Source organism: Phodopus roborovskii, unplaced genomic scaffold, assembly GCF_943737965.1.
Source record: "Phodopus roborovskii unplaced genomic scaffold, PHOROB, whole genome shotgun sequence".
Classification (NCBI taxonomy): domain Eukaryota; kingdom Metazoa; phylum Chordata; class Mammalia; order Rodentia; family Cricetidae; genus Phodopus; species Phodopus roborovskii.
Genome location: NW_026126480.1, coordinates 47,447,663 through 47,472,275, shown reverse-complemented (window position 1 = coordinate 47,472,275; position 24,613 = coordinate 47,447,663). Strand labels below are relative to the sequence as shown.

The 24,613-nt window shown below is 48.4% G+C and overlaps 1 protein-coding gene across 1 annotated transcript in view; it reads left to right on the top strand.

Annotated features, from left to right (window-relative positions):
• Positions 1 to 3,117: 3,117 nt before the first annotated feature.
• Positions 3,118 to 24,613, top strand: part of Cfap46 (cilia and flagella associated protein 46) — an 84,161-nt gene continuing 62,665 nt past the window's right edge. Inside the window, exons 1-14 of the mRNA XM_051193280.1 lie at positions 3,118 to 3,264; positions 3,485 to 3,609; positions 3,811 to 3,942; positions 4,572 to 4,636; positions 6,358 to 6,522; positions 7,318 to 7,441; positions 7,952 to 8,046; positions 8,863 to 8,973; positions 12,824 to 12,923; positions 17,791 to 17,889; positions 18,455 to 18,645; positions 21,976 to 22,204; positions 22,452 to 22,572; positions 24,217 to 24,340. Of these exons, the coding sequence (XP_051049237.1) occupies positions 3,216 to 3,264; positions 3,485 to 3,609; positions 3,811 to 3,942; positions 4,572 to 4,636; positions 6,358 to 6,522; positions 7,318 to 7,441; positions 7,952 to 8,046; positions 8,863 to 8,973; positions 12,824 to 12,923; positions 17,791 to 17,889; positions 18,455 to 18,645; positions 21,976 to 22,204; positions 22,452 to 22,572; positions 24,217 to 24,340 (1,730 nt within the window). The 5' untranslated portion in view covers positions 3,118 to 3,215. The remainder of the gene's footprint in view (positions 3,265 to 3,484; positions 3,610 to 3,810; positions 3,943 to 4,571; positions 4,637 to 6,357; positions 6,523 to 7,317; positions 7,442 to 7,951; positions 8,047 to 8,862; positions 8,974 to 12,823; positions 12,924 to 17,790; positions 17,890 to 18,454; positions 18,646 to 21,975; positions 22,205 to 22,451; positions 22,573 to 24,216; positions 24,341 to 24,613) is intronic.

Here is a 24,613-nt window from a genome sequence, read left to right as displayed (position 1 = left end):
CCTGGAAGGGTGTTAAAGACTTCCTGCTGGGGTGGGTGCCAGTGACAGCTGGGCATCTGAGAGCCAGGGAGGAGTATGAGGAACAACTCAAATAAAAGCCAGCGAACCCCAATCCCGGGTGGCTCTACCTTGGAAGAGCCTGACACCAGGGTCTCTGCTGTCAGTATGGGGCCCTGATCTATTCCCAGCACTTCTGTGGACAAAGGACATGGGTGGAATTTGCAAGAAGGGGAAGTGAGTTCCAGTGTCACACTCTTGGAGTCAAGGGTTGACCCGAGTGGTCCATGGCAAAATGGAACAGGTCTAGTGAGAAAAGAAAAAACTTTTGTGTCATATTCTTCATATTTACAGCTATTATGGAACCAGAAAATGAGTTTTAATATTTGATATGCTTGGATTTGGAAGCTGATATCTTATTACATAATGCGTGAGTGATGTCTCCTTGGTGGGAGTGAATAACTTTATATTTCCTGCTGTACACACACTATGGAGAATCTTTATGAATAGACAGAGACCCACAACTGTTTGTTGTCTTAGGAGTAGAGAGATGGTTAACTTCGAGGGACTTGAGGCTTCTACCTCGAGGGTGGAATACTGCTCTGGGATCCTTGGAAAAATGTGACATTTAGATTTCAAAATTGTATCAAGCATACCCAACTTTATTATATACCCACACACAGATGGTCCATGGGATTTTTCCACCTCATGGTACAAAAGAGACCAAATTCAATAGAATCCATACTTCCAATCCCTTCCCTGGATGGCCATACGTAAGGCAAAGCTCCAGTGATACCGGGCAGTAGCTGGAGCCATAACTCTCCCCCAATCATGTATGTGTCCCTCACTCATCAGTGGCCACCCCCAACAGACCTTTACCCTTCGCATTCCTAAATTCTAGAAAGTACCTCAGAGATGCCTCAGCTTCCCAGAGCAAAACCCCTATGGTAGCCATCTCAGTCCTTGGGCTGCCCAGGGCCCAGGGGGAGCTCCAGTCTCATAGCACCCCCTTCTAGGTGGAGTTCCTTAATAGAACTCTTGGGTTTTGAGTTTCCTTTGGTTCCCTCATGGAGGGAAAATGAAAATAAACCCCAACTAAAAGACCAATCCCAACTTCTGAGGTCTGGCGACCATGTACTGTGTGTGTCCCCCAACAAGAATTTCGCCATCAATCCTAGCTGACAGTAAGTCTGAATGTAATGCCCCAGTCTCTCAATGTGAAGCCTTCATAGCTCACCAACATGCACATAACACACACACACACACACACACACACACACACACACACACACCAGATGCTGCCAGGGCTGGACCCCACTGTTCCACATTGCTCATCATGGTATTTTTGCCTGCCAAGGTTCATCCTTTTTTTTTTTTTTAACTTTTATTCTTCTCTCATATATTACATCCCTACTGCAGTTTCCCCTCCCCCACTTCTCCCAGCCCCTCCCTCTATCTCCCTTTTCCCTCAGATCAACTCCTCCTCTGTTCCTTTTATTGCTGAGCCCATTGTGTAACTGACCATCCTTAGCAAGGTTTTTGTTGGCTATCTGGGTCATTTCTACCCTTGGGCTATCACAAATAAAGCAGACAGAACACTCTACAGGATTTCAAAGGGTAGATGCATCCATCCCTCAGGGCAATCACCTATGAGAATTTCTGGGTCATGAGACAAGTACATGCCTCAGTTTACTTGGAGCTAATGGTTTTCTGTGGGTTGTCATTTTACATTGCCACCAGCTGTGAGGCAAATGCAGCTGTTTGTCTTCATCAGGCTTGATTTTAGCTGCAGTGATGGGTTTGAATGTGGGAGACCGCTTGGTGTTGTCTTTTTTTGATTACTGACCACATCAGCACTCATTCCGTGCTCTCTGCATAGTCTTGTATCTCACGTTGTCATGTGTCTCTCCAAGTCTTCAGCATCTTTTAAATTTCTCTATGAGTTATCTGTTGAACTCTTGGTCTTGTATCAGAGATTTTATTGTGAATGTTTTTCTCCCAACCTGTACTCTACCTTTTCATTTTCCTAGCAGCCTCTTTCAATGATAAGAAGGCTTTACTTTTGAGGATCAATTTGTTTCTCCCTTTGTGGTGTGTGTGTGTGTGTGTGTGTGTGTGTGTGTGTGTGTGTGTGTGTGTGTGTGTGTGTGTGTGTGTGTGTGTGTGTGTGTGTGTGTGTGTGTGGTTTTTTTTTGTGTGTGTGTGTCTGCCAAGGTCTCACGGGTTCATGTGATGACTCATAGCCCCAGCAGGTGGCGCTATTTTGAGAGGAGGCCCTTGGCTAGAGGAAGTAGGTCACTGGAGGCGTGGCCTTGGAGACTGCGGCTCCTTCCTTAACTCTTGGATACATTTGTCCTGCACTGCACTCGGTGCTAAATGCTCATTTGGGCTTCTAGAGCCATATTCATCTTTGTCTATGCTTCTGATGCTCCCACCACTATTGGGAGGATAGTGCTGCCCACCCACTATTGCTTTTCAACTGCTGAAGCACAGCCCCATCTGCAGCCCAGAGCTCTGTCTCAGATAGGACCTCCGAGACTGCTGTGTCCTTGTGGGAGTCCTCTCCGAGAGTCGTCCTCGCCCAAAGGACCTAGAGTCTAGGAGGCGTCTTCCCACCCTCCCTGACCCCACAATTCCTTGCAATGGAGCGTCTGCCCGGACCGCAGCTATAGGCAGATCTGCCCAGTTTTCACTCCTCATATTCCTAAAGGCTTAAATCGATGTCACATGTAGACCTGCCACAGGTGACACCTGAAGATATAGAGGGAGACTCTTTCCCAGGCTGGTGGCTTCCCTGTCCGCCGGTATCCAGCAGCCCTCCTTTCTGCTCCTGTAGACGTTCTCTGTTGATCTTTGCATACATGCGTCAAATTCGTGCTCACCCAGAGCAGGAAAGTTTTGTGGAGGGCTCATCTTTTCCCTGACGCAGCAAAGCTGGACACTGAAGAATGGGTGGATGGATGGGAGGTGTGTGCAGCCAGGCGAGGAAACTGAGGCAAGCAGGGCGTTGGTACCAATTCAACAGTTCTTGACCTCACTCAGTGTCCGCCAGTCCCGCCCCGCCCACTTCTTGCCTCCTTCTCCGTCTCTACTGGCGTCACGGTACCCCCTAGTGTAGTCCCGCCCCGAGCTCCCGCGTCCTCAGTCTGGGTCCGTCTCTAGGCAACTGCAACCGGCGCTGCAGCGAAGCAGCTGTCTAGCTGCCGGCCTTAGGAGCCATGGACCTGGTCATCACGCAGGAACTGGTCCATGCCCAGAACCATCAAGGTGGGTCTCATCCTAGCTCTGCTGATGGGAACCTCTTGACCCCAGTAGAAGGGTCTTCTGTGATGCGGTGGTTACAGTTGTTGAGCCTGGCCTGATTGTTGAGCTGGGAGGGTTGTGGGCAACCTGGCAGGAATTCGGACGGGTGTTTCTGTGCCAGAGGAAGGCTCTCTCTGGGACTGTGTCCCTCTGACACACCCTCTGCTGATCCTCTGCCCGATAGACGCAGCTGCCCTGCGACGAGCTTATGAGCTGATCAAATCAGCAAACCTTGGAAAGTCGGAGTTCGACCCCTCAGAGAGCTTCAGCCCGGACCTCTTCGTGCTGTGTGCTGAGCAGGCGCTCAAGGTAGAGCCCCGGGCCTGGCTGGCACTGGCACACAAAGAACCTGCCCCTCCCCCATTTTGGGGTGTAGATGGCACAGAGAAGGGTGGGTGGGACACTGATGAGTGTTGTGGAGATGGGAATAACCAAGCTAGTCTCACAGTGATCCAAAGCCCGTTTATTCTGGGCATCTTCCCTGTTTCCCCTGATTTCAATGCCCTACAGATGGGGGAGCCTGAGATGAGTGATGACTGCATCCAGATGTACTTCAAAGTCAAGGCGCCAGTCACTCAGTTTCTGGGTCGAGCGCACCTGTGCAGGGCCCAGCTTTATGCCCCACAGTCAGAGGAAAACCTGGTGAGAGCACCCCCTTCTTTTTTCCACCCCATCTTCAGGGATGGCAGCAAGAGTTGCTTTTGGGCTGGAGAAATGGCTCAGCGGTTAAGAGCACTGGCTGCTCTTCCAGAGGACCCAGGTTCAATTTCCAGCACCCACATGGCAGCTCACAGCTGTCTGTAACTTCAGTTCCAGAGTATCCAACACACTCATATGGGCATACATGCAGGCAAAACACCAATGCACATAAAATTAAAAGAAAAAAAAAGTAATTTTGAAGCAAGGTAGAGTTGAGGAGCCAGACTCCCAGAATGTTTGCAGTTCCTTTTCGTGCTTTTCTGTCCACAGAACACTTGCCAGTGCCTGGAACGAGTCCCTCTGACCTTCAGTCTCTGTGCAACAGTGCTATGGCCTTCCTGTCATCTCTCTGCCACAGCCCTCCCTGAGCTGGGCAAAGGGGGAACTAGGAGAATCTGGCACCCATTGGGCACAGCCAACTGTGGTTTCTCAAGAGTCTTCCACTGTACCCCAACTGTGCATAAGCTAGGGTGCCAAGCAGTTTGCATTTAGTGACAGATATGGAGATGAGAGATGATGAGTGCTTGGGTGGCAAAAGTGGCTTACCTGAGCATTCCTTGGTGCTGTTTTAGGAGGAGTTTGAAAACTGTGTGACTCAGTACATGAAGGCTATTAACTTCGCAAAAGGAGAACAGAGGTAGGCATGCTAAACTGCCTGCTTCCACTTAACTGAATAAGACTTTGGTGCCCCAAAGTACCAAGTGATGTTATATACTTGTACTATCATCCATCCCTCTCCTTTTTGTTTTGTGTTTAATGGAGTTATGACACACGTTTCTCTTATTACTTGGAAAATGAGCCATGTTCATGCAGCCTTCCTAGAAGTGGCATCCTTTGCTGTGCTTGGATGACTTGTTGAGATTTGTGGCTGGCTGTCAAAATGTTTTCTCTATGGCCTCCTTCCCAACCTGCCCCACAGACACCCTTGTTCCTGGATTTTGGGGAAGGGCACACCTGGGGTTCCTCTGCCCCTGCACCTGTTCCTGTCCCCTGCACCTGTTCCTGTCCCCTGCACCTGTTCCTGTCCCCTGCACCTGTTCCTGTCCCCTGCACCTGTTCCTGTCCCCTGCACCTGTTCCTGTCCCCTGCACCTGTTCCTGTCCCCTGCACCTGTTCCTGTCCCCTGCACCTGTTCCTGTCCCCTGCACTGTTCCTGTCCCCTGCACCTGTTCCTGTCCCCTGCACCTGTTCCTGTCCCCTGCACCTGTTCCTGTCCCCTGCACTGTTCCTGTCCCCTGCACTGTTCCTGTCCCCTGCACCTGTTCCTGTCCCCTGCACTTCTTCCTGTCCCCTGCGCTTCTTTCTGGCTCTGCAAGACTCTAGCACAGCTTTCTATTTGGTGCTTGTCTTTTTCCCACCCAAACCCAAATTCAGTTACTGCAAAGTGAAGTTGGCATACACTGGCACTGGCATACACTCAGTGGGACCCAACATTAGAAGAAGCTTTCATTCATGCTGCCTGAGTCCACTGCTCATCTGTTAAAGGCCTTCTCAGGTTACACACTGCATAGGTACAAGGGCACAGGTTTAGTCCCATAGGTCTTCCCTCCAGGGGTCAGGAGCCAACACTGCACCAGAGATCTTAGCAGAATGAATGAATGTTCCCAAAGACAGCCTTTAGTTTCTGGCCATGCTCCACTGAAAGGGTCTTGGAGACAACTATAGATGGGCCAAGGGGTGACTGGGACTCACTGCTTTGGTTGCTGGCCCCTTGGTTTCCCTTCATTCTTCCTGGGTAATGAGCAGCAATGTCCTTTCTGATGACCAATCAGTGATAGGGCTGCCCACTCCAGACCATGGCTGTACATAAGAAAGTCCTGCAGCTCCCCTCTGTGACCCCCTCAGATGATGCCCTGCCACTCAGAGGGAGAGGCCTGGAAAGTGCCTCTTCACACACCTTCAGCACCTCCTCAAGGGTTTGTGCTCAGACATGGAGTTTGTCATTAGTCCCTCACTTCCACCTGCAACACACTGTGTCTGACCATCTTCTGACCACTCGGCTCCCGGCTGGTCCTTGGACTTCTTCCTGGTCACAGTAGGATGCCACTCCTCCAGGATGCTTCCCGTGCCCTCTCTTCCTTGCCTATGACTGTATTTTTATGACCAGAACAGGTCCAGACAGGTACTGTGTCATCACTACTGTGAGATGGCCACAGCTCATGTGGAACAGGGTTGTCATGGGGTGGGGAGGGTGATTTTGCATCCTGGTGCTGATGCAGATTGGAGAGAAATGCATCAAATGAGGCACCTCTACCTGATGGTGATGGGACACACCTCCTCTTCCCTCCTGAATGGGTCCAGGAATCAGGTTTCCCCAGCCCTATGCCTCTAGTATTCTGACGTCCACTCCCTACCTAGGTATCACTTCTTGGTGTTCAATGCTTCTGTTCTCTATTGGCACATGGTGCGGCCATTTCTCAAACCTGGATACCACCAGTATGTGATCCCCAGCCTCTCTCAAATCATCAACGTGTTAAACCAGACAGAAGAAGAGGACAAGGAATGGCAGGCAGAGCTGATGGTGTGAGTGGGGGCAGTAGACCTTAACCGCCCTGGGCAAGTCCTAAGCTTATTATGACCCAAGCCATATGTACCTCTCTTTCTCTTTCTGGGAAAGGGCTGGGTTCCTGACTTGTCAGGATGTTCTTTCTAGAAATCTATGGATATTGCAACAGGCCTTAGAAATGCATCAGGGTTCAAAGCAAAGGAAATGTAACACAGTAAGTAGTCTTGGCCCATGCTTTTTAAAGCCTTAGTGTAGTGGGGTTTTGTTGTTGCTGCTGTCGTTTTGGTTTTGGTGTTGGTAGGCACTTTGGCAAATAGCTGTGCCAATATGAGCATTACACAGGAGCTCTAGGGTTGCTACTCCGAAGCCACAACTACCAACAAACACCTGGTCACAGTGTCGGTGGCTAGACCAAGAGGGTATCTTCCACAGGGTTTGTTGGGATCTTGCTACAAGCAAGGGACCAGGTGGATTTTTGACAATGTAGATCCCAGCACCAAAGATATCAGCTCAGGGATAGACCACAGTCTGCAGGCTTGGGGTACCTCTGTGTGACCATTTTGGGAATCTCTAAGAGAAAGTTAATGCAAATGAGATTTTCCTTCAAAGAGTCATCTGGAAATGTCCTTGATAATTATAATGCTGGTAGCTTCGCTCCTGCTGGCCTTGCCATGGGTCCTGGCAAGTGTCAGGCGCTTCCCTGGGAAACTTTTGAAAGTTTGTGAAACAGAGTTTGCAAAAGCCTGAGAACCTGGCTCCTAGAGATTTGCCACAGCTAAGAAGGCTAATGACTGCTGTTTTCTGTTGTCTAGGGAACTTCTTGAATGCTACCTGCAAGCAGGAAGAAATGAGGAGGCTGCCAAGTTCTGCTTGACGGCTGCACCCTTCATCAAAACCCATGTGCCACACAAGTACCGGTATATGTTCTCAATCATGGTAAGTGAACACTTTAAAAGGAAAGGCAAGAAGTGGCGTTCTTAGAAGTCATTGTTCAGAGACTAAGCACGAAACCACAATAAGTCCATTTGTTGAGGATTATAAATACACACACACATACACACACACACACACACACACACACACGTGAACAAAACAAGAAAAAATATAATGAAAAGAATAGGCAGTTCACCCTATATGAAAAAGCAAAGTCCTTTCATTACTATTAAAATATTTCTTTTGTAACAGCATCAATTTTTTTAAAGAGATTAACAGAAAACTTGTTAAATACAAGTAATTACTATAGCACCATGCCCCAAAGTATCTAAAATCTGTTAATTATGATGCATAAGAATCAGCATAAATTATATCTAAAACTAAGTGAGAAGTTGTCTTAGTTACAATATTAGTTTTATAGGGGGAATAAAATAATGTCTAGACACAAAATCTGAATGAACCTCTAATTCCTTATTTAAATGCAAAGTAACATTCAGTCACATTCCTGGACAGGTTCGTAATGAGCTAATGGATGATTATCAGTTAAGGGAAGAGAAGAAGCATTCCACAAGTCTCTCCATCACTTACCACATCAACTCGCTAAAAGCGTAAGTGCTTTGGGAAAGTTGAGCTCAGGCTGGGATTAGGCCAGCTGTCCCCTCCCTTAAGATGCCTTTTGTTAATGATGGGGAGTTTTAGGGTTTAGGGATAGCTGTAGAGGGTACCCTAGAGGAGGTGGTACTAGGGTTTTCTGGGGGAGGTTCTAAAGTAACCCCCATTTACCACTCCCATTACTGAGTACCAAGGGGGGGGAGTTAAGCCACCAACAGAGTGATCAGAGTCCCAGCAAGTGAAAAAAGTCCCCAACTGAGTCAGATTGTTCTCACAGGTCCTGCCAGATGAAGCTTGAGGTAGACCATGAGGAGACCATAGTGTGTTTGAGTGAGGAGAGTGAGATTACAGTATGATTGATCCTGAGGAGAATGAGGTGATTGCAGAGATTACAGGATGCTTGGTCCTGAGGAGAGTGAGGAGACCAGAACATGTTCGAAGCTGAGGGGCCTGCTTATTTCAGGGTGGTTTTTACCTCCTGGCAATAATGCAGAGATACAGAGAGTCTTCTAAGGCCCAAAGTGTCACAGAGCAGGGGCTCCTAGGTACAGTGCTGGCTTGGCAGACATGCCCTTACACACTTTCCTGAAGTTTCCCTGCAGTGGTATAAGAAAAGGAATTTTGCCTTTAAAGAGAAAGCTAAGGAGGCATGAAAATTTGCCTGGGAAATTAGGCATGAAGGGAGAAGGGATGTTTTAAGAGTTCCATACTGTAAGAACCATGAGTTCATTGATGTACGAATTTCCCTGAGAATAATTTTTTAATAAATATGACAGGATGATTTGACAGCATAGTGTTTAAATCAATTCTAGGAAATTGGATAAAAATAATTTGCCAGAAGACATCGATGAAATTCTGAGGAAAGCCTACAAACATTTAATTCATTATAATCACCACCGCTTCCCTTCCATCAAAGAAGAAAAGTAAGTGTAAGCTTCCCTGTATCTGCACACACAGAGACACCTACACAGCCACCACACACTATTCAGAAAGTACCAGAACATGTGAAAAGATACACAAAAACGAGCACCGATAACCACACAAGTACCAGCCCCACACCAGGAGGAGGATCAGGTGCAATATTGTTTATACTGACATCTACACTGTCCATGTACTGCAGTTGGGGTGCGGCCCTTTATATCCTACCATGGAAAATCAAATTTAACTTCTAAGCACAACGATTTTCAGTTCTCCATGGTGCCTTGTAAACAACTTAGTAGCCACACAGAAGGATGCGTTATCTGAGTCCTTCCCAGGAGCTCATCTTACTTCTGAGATTTCTGGCATTTCTGCATACTGGTGGAGTTGGAAGGAGTTCTGGGCTGGCTCCTGAATGAAGAGCAGGTGGTGCTGATGCAGAGATGGGGATCTGGAATCTTCTCTCACAGAGGTGGCAGGGGTTTGTTTCTTGACTCAGTGGCTGTTCATCTTACCCTTGTGGACACTACATTTATTTGAGATGATGAGATTGTAATTGCCCCCATGTGGTGGCTTTTGATTTCCAAGTCTCTGATCACCATCAGGGTTCGTTGTTCACCTGTTTGGGGGTTTCAAACCACCTCCTTTGGGGATTTGTCTTCTGAATTCTCAATTGTTCTCTCACTAGCTTCTGATCACTTCTAATGTAAGAAACCCATTGGCTCCTTGACTGTGACACTTGTTTCAGCCACAGAGCCTCTCCATATGATAACCAGTGTTACCGGAGGCAGCTGGCCTCTGGGATCACTTGGCCACTGACTTGGGCTGAAGTGTGTAGAGTGTTCCATACAAGAGGATGTGCCATTGATGGGAGTGGTGTCTCCATCAGATTGCACAGTGATGCGGAAGCAGACCTTTGTAGCTATAAACAGTTCAGATGTGTCGTGCCCAATTAAGGTGGGCTCTGACTCCCAGAACAGGTGTCCTTTTAAGAAAAGGGAAATTAAGACACACATGGGAACAGAAGTACCAACAATTACTGGCCACAACCTGGAGAAGCAAGGAGGGACCCTCTACTGAGTCTTCAAATGGAATGTAGCTTGGGGGAACACCTTGATCTGAGGTCTGGCCTGACAATCGTGCCTACAATTTTATGATGCTCACTCTGTAGTGCTTTGCTTATAGAAACCCAGAAAAGTGACCCAGAGTGTGTGTCAGTTGCCTGTGGCCGTGTGACAAATGACCATAAGCTGAGGCATAGAACCGGGGAACATTTGTATCTATCTGGTTGTGTCTGTGGGCAGGGCTCTTGTTCATTTAAACAACAAGATCTTAGCTGCCTCCCTCAAGCCTTTCTGGCAGCTAAGCTGGGAGAGAGCTTCCCTGCTGACATGGCTGCTGGCACAATTAGTTCCTTATGGCCCATAGCATATCTCCAGTGGGGACGGCCTGCCTCATCAGAACAGCCAGGGAAAGTGACAGCTGTTGATAAACAGGACTGTGTGCGGTTCAGGGCTGGGCTAGACCGTCTGCACACAGTGGCTGTGTAGTGCATGACACATACTCCTCGGGGGAAGAGCATGCAAAGGGTCACATTTGGAGTCCCAAGGACCCTACAGCCTAAGTGAGAGCCAGAGGAGAGGAATGAGGTCTTTCTGTATACTGGGCTCCCCACACCAGCTTCCAGAACCTCTTGTCAGGTTAATAACAGCTCTCTGAGAGGACTGAGTACTCATGTATATGCGGACATGTATATGTGCATGTTCCTAGAAGAAAGGCCACATCTGTCATAAGATTCTCCATGCTACTTTATCTGACATCAGACTCTAGCTGTCCTGTCCATGGCAGGGTATTCTACCAGGGGTTTGGTGATGGTGAGATCCCTTATGAGAACGTGCTTGCTGCATTGCTCTCTGAGGTAAACTCCTAGAAATAGGGGTTGTAGAGTGCTGCACAGGGCCGGTACACAGGAAGCTTGCTTTCTAATGTCTTGGTGACTACTCTGAGCCTGTAAGGTAGAAGTCCCATTGCTTAGCCATGATGAAGCCAGACATGTATGAGCAGCGTTTTCTTTGTTGTCTACTTACCTTCCTTTACCTGACTTTAAAAATATGGTATACATAGCCTTTATGCAATTGACTGCAAGAGCTTTCTGTATTGAGATCGGAGCCTTTCAGCTTTGTTATAGGTACAAGTTATCCAGATGACCATTTAAGCTTTTCTAAGTTTTGATACACAGAAACATTAGAATAATGCGAGCTAACATTTATTCCCATTAATCCTGGGCCAGATGCTGTCTTTGGTCCTTTACATGGGAGAACTCTGGCTGCTTAGTGGAACCTGGGAGTGGATGTGTGGATTCTCAGGAATTCACTGGCCTTGGCCTCCTGGTTGATGTTTCCTCTGTCAACATACCTCAGATGCATTCCCTACAGCGAGCTGCAAGGGAGCTACCCTCCAAGTCTCCACTTCTGTGTAAACCGCTAGCTGAATTGCACAGGGACCCCAGAACCTATCATGTCCAGAAGGACCCCAGGACTATTTCACATTCACAGCTCTTTGTGCAATCCACACGTGACTACCATTCCTAAGGAACAGCTGTATAGCTTCCCGCTTGCCCAGGGTACATCATAAGCAGCCTGAGCTGCCTTTTAATGGATGTAGGATCCTTCCCCACAACCTAGAGAGCCTTGGAGCTTCCTGGCACTACAGGGCCCTATTGCAGTAACATGATTTGAGGTTCTGTGTCTAGGAATCTGACATTTGTTTAAAACCAAAATGGTCCAGGGATCAGCTATTTACCCTTTCCTGGTTCCCCCCTTCTTGACCTGCCTGTCAGGCCCAGAGTTCAGGTGACATGTGGAGGCAGAAGTCCTAGGGCCATGACTTGAATATGCAGAGCCTGAGGGGAGAAGGATGAGCAGCAAAAAGATCCCCTCTTCCTAAACCCGCCTCCCACCTGGAACATCTCAAGACCAAAGCAATGGAAGGTGGTACCACCACATGCAGTCACTGAGACTCTGTCAGGATGTATCTCTAACATTACTAAAGCTGAGATGCTGAGTCTGTTCCCCCAGAATGACTTCCAGTATCTGGAGACACATAGTGGCTACTTCTGGGGATGTTGCTGGAGTCTAGTGTGGCTGCCAGTATCTGGAGACACTTAGTGGTCACTGCTGGGGATATTGCCGGAGTCCAGTGGGAGGGAAGCAGGGATGTAGCAGTGGGACAGAGTATGATGAGATGCAAATGGTCCAAGATTGAGGTCAGGAAGCTCTGGCCAGTCTCCTAAAGGACCATAGCCTAGTGTAAGTCTTAAAAATGGGCGATTGCCTCTACCAATCAGTTCTTTTTCAAAGGTGTTTGTCTGTCACAAGCCCTACACTTTAATACACATTTAAGTACCACCCACTGCAACTCAGATTGGTGATGGTGACTGTACTGATGATATCCCATATACCTGTCACAGGGAGGAAGGGCCTGTGCTGTGTCTCTCTCTATATGGCCTTTTCCTAAATTGTGTTCACAAGGGGGGCACTGACAGAGCCTCACTGGGCAACTACACAAGGAGTTTGTGATGGCCCAGTGTTGCGGTGCCTCATGGCATCTGGGCAGTAGCCTGGAATTCTGGGTGTGGACAATGTGTCCAGTGGGGACAGATGCAGCATTGTGGAGAGCTGCGGGTCACAGGGGGCAGGCTCGGCACAGCAGGTCCGTAGCTTGTCTCACTTCACTCTTAGCTCCTGCCACTGCCCCGCCAGCTGTCACGGTGGAGCGAGACTGGCATTGCCACTGCCAAACAGGTGAACGCCTGCCCTATGCTGAGCCAGGGCCTGCCCGTCCCTCTATTTCCAGAATGCTTCTGCTTTTTGAATTGGGCCGCCTGTCTCTGACCTTGAAAAATGAACCAATGGCCTGCAGCTGCCTGTCAGATCTGAAGAAAATTGAAACCAAAGTAAGTGACTTAGGTTAGCTCTGGGTGGTGGCTACAGGGGGTAGCTCAGAAAACTATGGCCCCAGGGCTGAAAAAGAGAAGTGTTGGTGGGGAGGCCTTCAGTCCTCGCACGCACGCGCCTCCTGCAAGAGCGTACTGACGTGTCTGCTGGCCTTCCTTTCACCTTTGTCACTGGCTCTGGCCTGTGTTGTCACCACTGTTCAGGGAAGGGCTGTGTAAGGCTCATAGGAGGAATGATGCACCCCGTGCTCCCCTGAGCCGAACATTTAAATCATACTTAAGTTGTGCTTATTTCATGAAGGACTACAATAGAAGTTCTATGCCTAAACTAATACTTTAGCAATTGGGGATTCCTCAATGACATGGATTATCAAGGATGGTCACTGTTAATTTTTTTTATATACTTACAACAATATTGCCATCCAGGGGAAGTTTGGAGCACACAGGCATAGAAGCGGGCTTTGGGATGGTAGCGCTCTAAATGAGGCATTTCCAGAGTGGAGAGGCTGCGTTCAGGAACGAGGTTTGATGACAGTTGTGCTGGACAACCTGATCCCTGTCTTGATTGAACACCTGCTGTCTGCTCAGTCCAGGTTGCCTATGAGGGTGACTCTATGTGGCCTTTCATTTGTCATCTAAATAAATCCACAGGGCAGCAGACAGGCTGGAGCAGTTTACATAGCCAAAGGGAAACTGGGGTGCACATAGGACTGCTTTAAATGAAAATAAGACTCCGTCTGGACCTTGACCATCAGATGGCACTTGGACAGGACTGGTCAATGGGGCGAGGAGGAAGCAGTTGAGGCTGGGGACACATGGAGTGTGGAAGTAGCATCTGATGAGTTTATTTCATCGCACTTGAGCAAACCCTTGTGTAGTCCATTTTCCTCTTCTAGGTGTCTCTGACACCAGCACCCAAACCCAGCATTGTCCCCTCTTCACCCAACAAGAGCTTCCTTCTCTCCCTCAATCATGGCTTTTGTCTCTAAGATAGCAGTGCTAACGGGGCACATCTCAAAATGACATCTGTTGTTAGTGAGGGAAGAGGTGTGGGGACAACCCCACCGTGCCAGGTAGGCCTGTGAGGGAAACTTTTACAAGACCAAAGAGCATTCAACTCCACCCCAAGAGCACTGCCCGGGTGCAGGCCTCTCGTCTACTCCTCCATGGCTACTGCCCATCCACAAGGCTCTCTGTCATCTGCTGAAGCAGCTCCCCAACTAACATTCTGAGGAGGCCATTGGGCTTCCTGGCTCTGCCTTCTCAAATTGAAGCTGTGTCCTGTGTGGTAGTGTGCCTTGGCCATTTGCTCTGAGTATCTTTAACTCAGAGGCAGGGGAGGGTTGAGGGTGCTGTGCCTCTGATTCCACACACCCTCCCTTCTCCTCACTGGCCTTTTCCAGGCCTCCATCTCAATGTGTCCAAGGTGTGTCATTCTTGTTCATGTATACTTGAGAGAGATAAGTTTACATATTTAGTTAAGGCTTCTGTAGACAACTGTGGAATAGTAGGTCAGTGTTGGTACGTTTTCCAACTTTTTACATCCTGTTTTCTGTTTAGTCTCTTTTTAATCTCCTGTGAAAAACACCTCCATTCTTTCCCTGTGAGAATAGATGTCTCAATTTGGCAAAGAACATTTGTTATTTGTTACCATCCTTGGTACAGAGTTTAGGGAAGACTGGCCGTTCTTTGCCAGTGAAGTTTCCGGGGTCTTCGTGAGAAGTATGTGTCGTCATATGTTCATTGTCTCTTATCTTCCCTGCTGGGATGCAGCCTTCTTGAGAATGGAACACATCTGGCTTACTCCCTCCTACACTCCTACCTCCCGATACAGAAGCTGGTGCCTAAGAGGTACTCAAGAAATGTCTCCATCTTGCTGAAAATGGCCAGCTTTTAGGCCTGCAGCCCCTTGTGTGGCCTGCAGGAACCTATGGCTGGGAGTCAAAGAGCCAGGCCACTTTCAGGGTCAGTAAGGAGACACACCCTAGGAGGAAGAAGCACTGAGCCTAAATGTCTGACACTTTGGCAAAATAAAAGCAAAAACACAATTCTAGGTGACTGTCCAGAAATAAGTGAGCCTTGTGCCATGTGAAGGGGCGCAGGGAGACAATGACAGAGTCTAGCTTGTGGCCCAAACAGCAGAGATGCAGCAACATTGTCTTCAAGTCAGAAGTACCTAAACACTAAACAACATATGAGAAACCACGACCTTCAAGGCACTGGACAGCAGATAATGAGGGAAAGTCCTGTGCCGTTTAACCATCTGTAAGGGACCTCAGGAGAAGCCCAGGGCATCAGCCTGCTCATGGTGGGGGTGGGGTACAGTGGGGATAAAGCAGCCACAGGTCACAGGGCAGATGAGCAGGAGTGACAGGCACTGGGGGAAGCTGCCCTGACCCCTTAGCTGAACACTGGTGAACATATTCACACTAGGACGGCATTCATATTGGGGAAACAGGTTACCTGGAGAAGTGAGACAGCCAAGCTCTCTGCAGACAACTTGGGTATAGCTCCCATCCTCTACAGCCAGAGAACCAAACTCTGAATTCTCAAGTTGAGTGATTAGGAGTGTAGTAGAAGCTTCCCCACTTTACCATGCTCTGGTTGTGTATAACAAAGTTTAAGAACAGGGAACATCATGTGATTCCTTCACTCATTCTAAGCAAATGAAGATGTTGTTTGGAAAGTAGATGAGATGCTTGGGTGGCCAGTGGGCATGGACATAGGTCCAGGAAACCGGTGGGTCAGTGCTGTGTCTTCAGCTGATTAGGCTTTCCTGGGTTTGTATAGGCAAGAGCCAAAGCTTGTCAAATTGTACACATCAAATATTTGCAGCTGACTATATGCCCTTTATTCTCTGAATAAACTAAAACTGCCAGTGAAACACAGAGATGAGTTTCATCCATGCAGGAGCCACCTCTGTCTATAGAAGCCTGGACCTTGGGCACAGGCATCATGTGTTCTCTGAAATGCTTTGTCATTAAGACTTGAACAGTGTAACTGTATAACATGGAAAAGCTCAGAAATTCTGGCTGTGCCCCTCTTCATAAATTGCCTCTTTAAACTTCAGACTTCCAGCTATGGGATTTCAAGGCCGGGGTGAGGTCCTTGAACAAGGTTCACTCAAAGAACCCTGCAATGGTCACAGTGATGGCAGGAACAGGACTTTAGTCACACTCCCCCACAAAGGCAGGGTACCTCATACCAAAACCAGGAGCTTTTGCTGTTTGGTGCCAGGACCCCAGGTAGGAATGAAATAAAATACAGTTGCTCAATTTCATAGATGTTGAAAGCTAGTTTTATTATTTAAAAATTTAAGCCAGGGTCTCACAGACGTCCCTGCAACATTACAGAATATTATCGTTGTTATTGGTTGCCCTCCAGAATTTGATGGTAAGATCGCATTGCTAGAGATATACTTTTGTCATAGAAGGTAGAGAAATCAAGCTGGTATGTGGATGCCTCATCCCCATTGTCTAGCTTCCAAAGTGCTGATTCTAAACACACCACCAAGGGAGAAAAGTAGCCATTAGTGTTACCCAGTTGTGAATCATGAGCCACAGTAACAACAGGCAGAACAAGATATGCCCACTTGTGGCACAATAGTGGCACAAATGTTATGGGGGAGAACAACTACTTTCTGATCAGCCTTAAGGCTACCCCACATGGCAGAATTTATAGTTGGCAGTGTTAGCATGGCCAAGAATCCGAGGCTAGGCAGGCTATAGGCTTTAGGGGAGAATCATACTGTTACTATTCTGCTGAACGGACACAGCAATAGACTGGCTCCTAAAGACTTATCATACTCATAGATAAGTGCTTCACTCAATCTTGTGAGAGAGCTTCTTAACACAGAGCCCCACAACTTGTCAACATTCAAAGAATAAGAAATTGCAGAATGCTCAGGCTATATGGGACAATGTATATCATGTCCCACCTTACAAAGCCAGACACAATGAGTGACTCTAAGGAAACAGTGTCTCCTGGGCTGCTGCCCATGTGAACTGACTGTGGCTGTGACAGCATGCACTAGACCCATATGAGACAAAGCCACACATAAATCTCAGCCAGCAATGAGGAAGTCAGAAGTCCCACGCCTGGCTCAGAAACTATTGGCAACTGATGGCTGCTGGGAGAAGGAGGATCCGTTTTCTTCAGGGATGTCACCTTTGGGAGGGGGCTCTATACCGGTACACATGCTGACAGCAATAACTAGACTCTGTCGTTTAATTCTCAATTAAAAATAAAGGGAAGAAGAATTTAAACCAGAGGCTGAGATGACTTAGTGTAAAGGTGCTTGCCACCAGATCCAACCTGAGTTTGATCTGTAGAATCCACATTGCAAAAGGAGAGAGCTAACTCTTGAAAGTGCCTTCTGACTTCCATACTCACACACATATGTTCACATGATTTTTTTTTAAATTTTAGGTCAGATGTGGTGGCTTACTTCTGTAATCCCCACCACACTCAGGAAACTTAGGTAGATAGAACTGGCCTGAGTCCAAAGCCGTCCTGAGCTATAGCGTGAGTTCTGGGGAAGTCTTGGCTAAAATGTGAGGGTCTGCATTTAAAAAAAAGAGAGAGAGAGAGAAATGGGAAAATAAGGGAAAATCAAGGTTCTCTAAAATCAACGAAGTTTTTATTTCTCCTCCTGTTAAAAGGGTTCAGAACGTCTTTCTCTCTTTGTGTCTTCTGAGACATGGTACATATTCCTCCCATGACTTTGCGCCATTCTCTGATTGTCCAATTTCTGGTTTCTGCTTTTTTCTGGGAAATTCAAGGCATCTTAAGGGGCTTGAAGGCTGATGAGTGTACATGATTGCTGTCATTTATGCCTTTGTGCTCCAAATTCCATCTGCATTCACAGGATCCTGCCAAGCTGCTAGAAATTGAAGGTCTGGAGTGTGAATTAGAAGCTTTGAGACTGGAGAGTAAAATTAAAATGTACCTTCGAGGAGCCGTTGAGGTAAAGCCTTAAGCCCAAATCAGAATTACCCTGGACCCAGGACCACTGGGGTCAGGCTAGCTTTGAAAGTGCTGGTATAGCATGACAGTGAGATGCCTGGGGGCAGGAAACCAGAGGCCATGGGGGATGCAGGCAAGAATAGGATAGGTGTGGGGTTTAAGGAAAGGCTCAGTGCATGGTGAGAGTGTTCCAGCCTGGGGCATTTCTGCTGGAAAGGACACATAACACAAACCAGAGATGGCTCTCCTCGGTAGTGAATGAATGAGTAGTCTCCAGGAAGAAATAAATGGACTTTGACTTCACTTGTGCAAGAAACACAATGAACCGTGGCTATGTCTAAGCCTTTTGTCTGAATGCCTCATAGAGTGCCCACTATGGAATAGGAGTGATCACTATGGCATTCTCAGAGGGATCGGGGCCCTGATCAGATGACCTGGAGATAACTTTGCCTGACCCCCTAATGTGCCATCTACCCTGATTGCCATCCCCAGCACTGGCTTTTCCATATGGTAACCATAACTAGTTTCCCATCCTAGTCTCACAACCCTCAACATGCTCCCTACAGGACCAGCTGGACATCATAAACAGACTGGATATCACGCTGCAGCGGGCCATCCGCTTGGGTGACCCCACGACCATCCATGTGCTGTGTACCACCCAATGGAACACCTGCCTGCCCCTGCTACAGCGCAACCTGAGGCGCTACCTCCGGAAGCCACTGACCACCATTGCTGAGATTCTGGAAAAAGTTGATAGGTGGGCACCATTTCTCCTGTGTTAGCCCTGGGGGCTCTTAGTGGAGGAGAGCCGCAGTAGGGATTTTTAGTACTACAAACAGACAGAGTCCAGGGTGTGTCCACCCTGTTCTCAGCATCACTTGGGGGGTGCACAGGTACAAGAGCCGAGCTTCACTTGTTCAGCAGAGGTCTTTCAGTCACCCAGGGAACCCAGATCAAGAACCCTCATGGCATAAACAGTCCTCGCTCTATCTACCTGTCACTGTATGGTGGTGGTAATTGTCTGGAGAGGGACTTGTAGATGTATTCTCAATAGCCATTGTGGGCTTGTTGTGGAGGGCTATCACCACAATCCAAAGACTCCTTCCTTCTTCTAAGTGCACTGCCCTTTGCTCACATACCACATTGCAGGGTTTCTGTCATTCCTTGTCCTCACAGACACTTAGTTTTATTTATCTCTTGACTTCAGCTGTATCCTGGGAAGATCTTCAGTCTGAGACTGTCCCTAAGTTTGGACTGAAATGAGGGAGCCCAGCCCCAGTGCACTGTGTCACCATGCTTGGGTGGGTCACATGCTCTGCATCCCGGTTTTGTCAGCTGTAAAGACCCCAGGGAGGGGAGCGTTGCGTGTCCTAGCCAGTGTGTGATGTCACTGCCTTCCCTCATCTCTGGCAAATGCATTCTTCATTAAGGCTGTATGCATGCCTAGTCTGGAATTCTATGTTGTTTGATGCAGACTCCAACATGCCTGCTCCCTGTGCCCACTTGCACAGCTTATCTACCATGAGGTGAGCAGTCTGGACCACCCCTCTCTCCACCCATGGAGATGCTGGCCTTATTATGCCACCATGGTGCCACCCCACAGCTAAGCTGTGCCTATTGCTGGCAAACCATGGCCTCTTATGTTCACCCCATTTTTGGAACTTCCAGGAACATCTCCTTCTTCCACAGAGCAGAGTTCTCCTTCTGGGGGACATTCATCCTGAAGCACAGGGCATGGCTGATGGGCATGCTCAACCCTGCTGATCTGAATGGATCCCACTCTGTCTCAGTTTCAGAAAACATGTTGCTTGTTACTGGATGTAGGCTTGGCAGACATGCTGTTCTTTAAACACCTTGCAGGTGTTTTTCTTCCAGTTTCCATGATCTCTGATGGACAGTCCAGTGCAGTGTGGCTCTCTGTGTGCACCATCTCCCCTCCTGTTTTTAAGCTTGTCTCTTCAATTTTTTCAGCATGTTGATTATAATATTCCTAGGAGCCTTTTATAATATATATAATATGTAATTCAAATATGTTAGATGACATTTTTACATGACTTGGGAGTTATGAGCTATGGTTTTGAATGTATTCCTCTTTCTGGGATGCTAGCTACACACACACACGGAATTTGGGGCATCCCTCACAGCTCCTGGACACTGTTTTTTTTTTTTTTTTTTTTTTTTTTTTAATTCTTTGTTTCTTCTGGTCAGGCCATTTCTGTTTCCAGGCTCATGGTCTTCCTGGCTGTCCGCTCTGCCATCATACTTGTTTAGAATGGTCCTTCTTTCACTCACCACAGCTTTTGGGTCTAGTATTTACTTGTTACCACTGTTTTCCCCTTTTTTGTGAGCCGGTTCATGACATGTTTACTGTGATATCAACTTTAAAAGATTTATCTGCACAATCCAACAACCAGCCTATCTGTGTCCTGGACCCTGTGTTATAGTCTTCCATCTTAGGGCATGACTGATGACTGACAAGTCTATGTTAGGCATTACAGGTGATATCCTAGGGAGTCTTTGCATTTGTGTCTGTTTAAGACAGGGTCCTAAGTGGCTTGTAGACAATGCAGCCCTGACTACCCATGACTTTGTTGTATCAATCAGGCTGGCCTCCATCTTGCAATGCTTCTCCTGCCTCTGCTTCCCAAAAGCTCTGAATGTACCACGATTGTTGTCATTTTAAAAGAAGCGTTGTTTTTGTTTTTGGTGGCACTTTAATGTTGGCTGATGATCTTAAAGTCACATTGGCTGGCCCATCTTGTTCTAGAGTATCTATTGGGGTCCAGGGGGTCCACACTATTGTCCAGGACATGGGCTCTCTTCAGGCTGACCTTTATGTTTTGCTGAGAGCGGAGATCCCTGCTGTTCAGCAAGCCCATACTCTGCCACCTGTTCAGAGGATACTGTGTCCACCTGCTCTGCCTCTCAGGAGCCCATGGCTACTCCCTTCATGAGTTTCCTTGCAAGGGACCCCGTTATCATGCTATCCCACATCAGTTCCCAGAAACAGCTACCCTCTTGTTAGATTGTTTTTCAGATATTGTGGGTGACCAGGTGGCTCCATCATAGTTGGAAGCAGAAGCAACTGTAGCCTTGGGCCAGCTATCTGGCTTGTTTTCAAATTCTGTCAGTGAGGGGCCTAGTTCCATGGTTACTGAGAGGGATGGCACAAAACTCCCAACAGGGAGGGTACATCAGGCATGCACTGTGATGTGCTCCAGGGAGAGACCCATCCTGGCTCTACACTGATCCCAGAAGAGAGTTTCTGTCGGTTGTGGTTTTCATTTCTGGTCTCAGTGAGCTTCTCTTTATGAATGACCACTGCTGTCTGCTCCTGGCAAGTTTCATGTGGGCTCCTCTTACACCATTCACAGTAGGCACCATGGTGCACCAGATCTCTGCTGTATTGGGTAACAGTGCTCCAATACCTGTTACCACAGGGTCTCTTCACATCTCTGCACAGCCTCATAGTATTTCATATTACCCCTGAGGTCATGAGAATGTTACTATGGCTTTCTTTCTCCATCTTAGCACAAAGCATATAGGTCCTAGAGCATCTCCATCCAGCAGTCCATAGGTTGTTAGCTCTGTGTTCTGCAGTGGTGCTTGAGGTGCCCCCCACATCACTACTGTATAAAGCTTTTACTCTCCAACCCTGGCTGAACTCCAGCCAGAATGTGGCTAAGCCTCCTGGGCAAACACACAGCGTATCCATCACAGCGAAGACAATGAACACCAAGTATATTCCAGGAGACAGAGGTACATGACAGCAGACCGCAGGGTGACAGTGATAGCGGGTGGCCACAGGAAGGCTGGGCCTGCCTTTGTGCTTGTGTCACATAGGAAGTGCTACACTGACCTTTTCCCTGTTTGCTTCTTCTCAGCCTGGGCCCAAGGCTCAGTGAGCATGTCCCCAGGGGCCCAGAACAGCCACTGCAGATTTTCTCTCCCTTTCTGAGGGAGGAGGTTAGAAAGCCGGGCTCTGGGCAGCCATATCATTCCATGCTTCTTGCCGGTGACTGGACAAAAGTCCCATAGGCACACTAGCAGCCCACCATAGCTCCCTCACATGTGCTGCTATCTCTAGTCTCATGACCCTGATGCGCTGCCAAGTCCACATGGAGATGGCATATATTGAGCAGGATGAGGACCGGCTGGAGCCCGCCCTTGAGCACTTGCAGAAGGCCATGCGTCTGGACAGCCAAGGCCTCTACCAGGACAAGATGAGTGTGGCTTACAGCCGGCTGCAGTTGTGTACCATGCTGTACCAGTCCCCTGAACGTCCTGAGGACAAGGCCATCATGGCCATTGAACAGGTACAGACACAACCCATTGTGGGGGCCAGCCTTCAAATGCAGGGTCTAAGGGGAAACCCTGGACAGAGAGGGTCTTATTGACCATGCAGAACCAAGCATGAGACCCAAGCTTAGCTACTCGAGGTCTGACATACAGAAGGCCTGTGGGAGCTCTGTTGCCTGTGGGTGGAACCACAGGATGCCTCAAGAGTCTCAGCTGTCCCAGGGGTGGGGCTATCTCACATTGTGCGCATTCTACTATTTGCAGGCAAAGAAAGCCACCCTGAAAGACAGTGCCCGGAAGAAGCGTGCACTCTTGGTGAACGCAGGCCTGGCCCTCGCACCTGACACCTTCCAGATCGTGCTGGACAGCGAGAATGAGGCCAAAGGTTAAGTGGCCTTGAACTCACTGGCCTTGACCTTGTAAAACATCATATCAGTCTCTGGAAGCACTAGAGAAAGATTGTATCTACAAGTGACTAACAGTAGCAGAGTCCCACAGCCAGAACTTAACCTCACTGTTCTAGATGCTGGGCATCTGTGATGGGGATGTGATGGGCTGGTCTGTCTTGGTGCCATCTTCCTTGGCTTGTAGATAGTCAGCTTTTCTCTATGTCCTCACTGGCTGTCCTATAGGTCTACCTCAATGTCCTTTTTGTAGAAGGTCTCAGTCATAGAGTGAGGAGGGCCTCCTGATGTTCTCTTCAACCTTATCACCTATTCAGACCCCCTTCTCTTGAGAACAAGACTTCATTTTGGAGCCCCAAAGGCAGGACTTGGAAGCAGCCTATCTGGGGGCACAATTCAGTCCACAGTACCATCTGAGAAACAAAGATGGCAGCTCTGGGATGCTCTTTGTATCAAAGTCATGGATATTTCACTTACCCGGGCCACTTACTTTGTCCCCAGGGTAGAAACAGGGTTGTACTATACCCTAGTTATGGCTGCTGAGCCCATCTATTAGGGACAAGCCAGCAACTCTGGCTAGATAAGCAGTGCCACTGTTGCTGGAGCCACAGACAGGTCTTATAGTTGGTAGGGGCATTCTCCTGGAGCTCCCTCTGACACAGAGCACAGCTCTGACAAAAAGTATTATAGGGACGTGATTCTTGGAGATGACGGTCTGAAGTTGAGTTGGCTGTAGCCCATGTTGTGGTTCCAAGACAGGGGCAAGAAAAGGAGGATGGAATCATGGCCCTGTGCTGGGATAAATGTAGCCCCCAGAAATATAGCCCTCCCAGCCCAGGAGCGGTCTGTCTTACCCCACCATATCCTTTGACCTTTTCGTGGCTCTGATTTTGTTTTGACTATCATAAGTCTGAGAAGCTGTAGGTCTGTTGACATTACATGGGTGGGCCTGTCCTACTTGGTTTCATTAGATGAATATAAATGGCTGGCCCAGAGTTTTCACCAGAGGACATAGTGCCAAGCTGGCACCTGCAGGAGATGCTGAGGCATAGGGTTCCAGGGGGAGGGTACCCCAGCAAGTGAACACCTATGTTATATATGGAAGCATGGAGGAGGCAGGAGGTCACCCAGGAGGAGGAGCATCCCCCACCCAAGCCCAAACCCAAGTTTCCTATTTGGTGTCTCCTGTGCCTGCTCTGCACTGGGCAGCTGGCTCTCACTGTGAAACTGAGCTCTAGGTGGGTGTTCATCTTAGGTCTGGAAAATGAACAGTTACTCAGAACCTCTACATCAAGCAGACATGATTGCTGAGCTTGGCAGAGAATAGTGGGTGCTGCTGCCTCAGAGGCCAGGGTGGATGCGGGGAACAGGTCAGAGACCTGGTGCTTCTGAGCTAATACAGACTGTCTCTGAGAGCTGGAGGCTCCACACACGCCACAGTAGCTCGATGTCATTGCTGGTCTAAAAGCAAAGATGCCCTGATGTTGGGGCCTCTTCGGACCCCTAGAATGAGCTCAGCTGTCAAAACCACATTGCAGACTATGGCCTCATTTGCCTGGGTCAGCAGTGCTACTCCATGCCCAACCCTGGCCCACCTCCTCATCTCGAATGTTTGATGTTTTCAGTTTCCACTGGGAAAACCAGGGGCCGCTTCACCTACCTCTGTGCAAAAGCTCGACATTACATCCTCAGCGTGGACAAAGCTGCCGGGCACCTGCGGCGTCTGGGGAATGAGAACGACAAAGAGAGGTGATCCAGGAAGGAGGGAGTAGTGTCAGCAAGGAGGGTCTGTCAGCTGAGACTTTCATCCAGGCACTGGGTTCATGGCTACCTGGGACCCTGTCAGAGATGCTCCTCATTGCAGCCTCTGTGCTGAGGGTGTGGCTCTTCCCTGTGGAACACTGAGCCACTTATTGGGGCATCCTGGTCAAGGCCAGAACAGGAGTCCCCCAACCCAGGGAGACCCATCCACACCACATGCAGGGAAATGAATTATGTGGGGGGGGGTTAAATGACCAGAAG